The sequence below is a fragment of the Pinus tabuliformis genome, chromosome 9, assembly GCF_031772625.1.
Source record: "Pinus tabuliformis cultivar Carrire ecotype Pingquan chromosome 9, CPIR1, whole genome shotgun sequence".
Taxonomy (NCBI): Eukaryota; Viridiplantae; Streptophyta; class Pinopsida; order Pinales; family Pinaceae; genus Pinus; species Pinus tabuliformis.
This window is the reverse complement of record NC_142307.1, coordinates 921,872,454-921,874,810: the sequence shown is the minus strand read 5'-3', so window position 1 is coordinate 921,874,810 and position 2,357 is coordinate 921,872,454. Positions and strand designations below refer to the sequence as shown.

General features: G+C 43.6%; 1 protein-coding gene across 1 annotated transcript; it reads left to right on the top strand.

Annotated features, from left to right (window-relative positions):
• Window positions 1-391: 391 nt before the first annotated feature.
• LOC149151756 (uncharacterized) lies at window positions 392-1,488 on the top strand. The gene is made up of 2 exons (XM_089443251.1): window positions 392-468; window positions 843-1,488. The coding sequence occupies exons 1-2, from the start codon at window positions 392-394 to the stop codon at window positions 1,486-1,488; spliced, it is 723 nt and encodes a 240-aa protein (XP_089299377.1).
• Window positions 1,489-2,357: the final 869 nt, after the last annotated feature.

The window sequence follows — 2,357 nt, the reverse complement described above, 5'->3', positions numbered from 1 at the left end:
AAAAAAAGAAAACGATCTCTTCAGCAAAAACTCCCCTTGATGCAGGCCCTTCGGCCTCCACTGCAGCTCATCCAACCCCTTCCTCCCCTGCACCCTCTAAGCCTCCTCCCCTCTCCCGTCCTCAGACCCTCCCCTCATCCAACCCCTTCTCAGTTCTTTCCCCCCCGATCTCCAGGAGCCCCCTCTCCCTGAAAGCCAACACCAGGACACCATCGAATCTTCCTTGCCCCTTATCATCTCCTCTCAGCCTCTTCTTGATCCTCCCCTCAACAGAATTACTAGGAGCTCCTCCAAAGATCACGGGGGCTCTAGTGAATCCTTCAAGAAACCTGGCCCGGGCAGGAAATTTGCCAAGCAGCATCGGGATGAGAGCACACAAAAAGACATAGCAATGGGAACACAGGCACCCATAGAAACTTACATTCTGGGGCAGCATGACAAAGAAGCAGCCAATAAGGACCAAGGGGGGTGAGCACCTCCCCGTACTCCGCATATCCAATGATGAAAATCCTGTCTTGGAACATCAGGGGACTTGGGCACCCCTCTAAGGTAGCAGCCCTAAGGGATCTTATCCTCTCTGAGAAACCAAGAATTATTCTGTTACAAGAAACAAAACAAGGCCACAAGGAAATGAGCAAAGTTATTGAGCAGCAGAGACAGTATAAAGGCAGCATCAGTGAGGCAAGAGGAGCTTTAGGAGGAGTAGCAACAATTTGGAACCAAAGCATATGGAATTGTATTTCGGAAATAGTAAATCAACATTGGATCAAAACAACCTTGGAAAATAAAGTAGATCAACAAATCATTATCATCTATAATATCTATGTACCGAATCACTTCAGAGACAAGGAGAGTTGTTGGCATGATCTAAAAGACAGTATAGATGCAGAAGAAAACTTTAACATTATTTTGGGAGGTGACTTCAATCTAATTCTCCACACCAATGAGAAAAGAGGAGGCAGTTTTACACCTGATCCATACATAACACATCTGGAAAATATCATGCAGGATCATGATCTTATGGACGTTCCTCCAAAAAACCGTAGATACACATGGAATAACCACAGGATGGGTGCAGGTAACATCATGGAGCGGTTGGACAAAATTCTCATTAATGTATCACTTCTTTCTGCTTTCTCCGTTGGATATGCCAACATTTTAACGTGCTCTGCCTCCGACCATTACCCAATAACACTCACGCTGGAAAATCACAGCCCCCTTGGGCCCATTCCCTTCAGATATAGTTCCCTCTGGAATGATATACCAGTAGTTGCAGGAATTGTCTATAGTTCTTGGATCCAGCACATGGAGGGGTCTCCCAGTTTCATCTGGGAAACCAAATTACGAAAAACAAAACAAGCCATAAAAGAATGGGCTAAAACCAGGTATCAAGAACCAGAGAAGGTTAAAAAAGAGATTAAGAATAATCTGGATAGTATTCAAAGAGCAATAGAGGAAAATGGCCTTTCCCAAGAGAACAAACAGTAGGAAAATGACCTCTACTTACAGCTGTACCGAGTTAATAGAGAAGAGGAATTAAAATGGAGGCTCAAATCGAGGCAACTTTGGTTGCAAGGGGGAGACAAGAACTCAACCTTTTTTCACAAACAAACTACAGCCAGAAAGATAAGGAATAATGTAAGCTCCATCCTAGATGCTGAAGGTAATAGACAAAGCACTCAGGAGGCCATTCGAAGAGTTGCTACAGATCACTATCGAGATCTTCTAACTGAAACAAAGGAAGAAGAGGATTACACAGATCTATTGCAGCACCTTCCAACAGGGATAAGCAAGGAAATGAATGATAGTTTAAATAAGGAGATCGATGAGGAGGAAATCAGGAGATCGATTTGGACTCTTCAACCTGATAAAGCCCTAGGCCTAGATGGCTTTCCCATTTGCTTTTATCGAGCATTCTGGGGAATTATAAAAAAGGACTTGACAAAAATGTTCAATTGGATCCAACGAAAGGGTAAAATAGGGGGATACACCAATGCCACTCATCTAGCACTCATCCCCAAAGAAAACCGGCCCTCTTCCTTTGCTCGTTTCAGGCCCATATCACTTTGTAACTCCTCCTATAAAATCCTGACAAAAGTTATCGCAACTCGCCTAAAGTCTTTGCTCCCTTCTCTCATTTTTGAAAATCAAGGGGGATTCTTGGCCAACAGACAAATAACTAACTCCATTCTTCTTGTGCAAGAAGCCATTCACTCGAGTCAATCCAGAAATGAGAAAGGGTTTATTCTCAAGCTTGATCTAGCCAACGCATTTGACAGAGTAAGACACTCCTTCCTCTTGGCTGCTTTGAAGAAGATGGGATTTGATGAAGGCTTTCTCAATCTCATTAGAGCTTG

Bases quoted from the DNA above. Each gene is read 5' to 3' on its own strand.
- LOC149151756 (XM_089443251.1), top strand. From the start codon at position 392: ATGGGAACACAGGCACCCATAGAAACTTACATTCTGGGGCAGCATGAC. The intron at 469-842 runs GTGAGCACCTCC...GAATCACTTCAG, and splicing joins GCCAATAAGGACCAAGGGGG to AGACAAGGAGAGTTGTTGGC.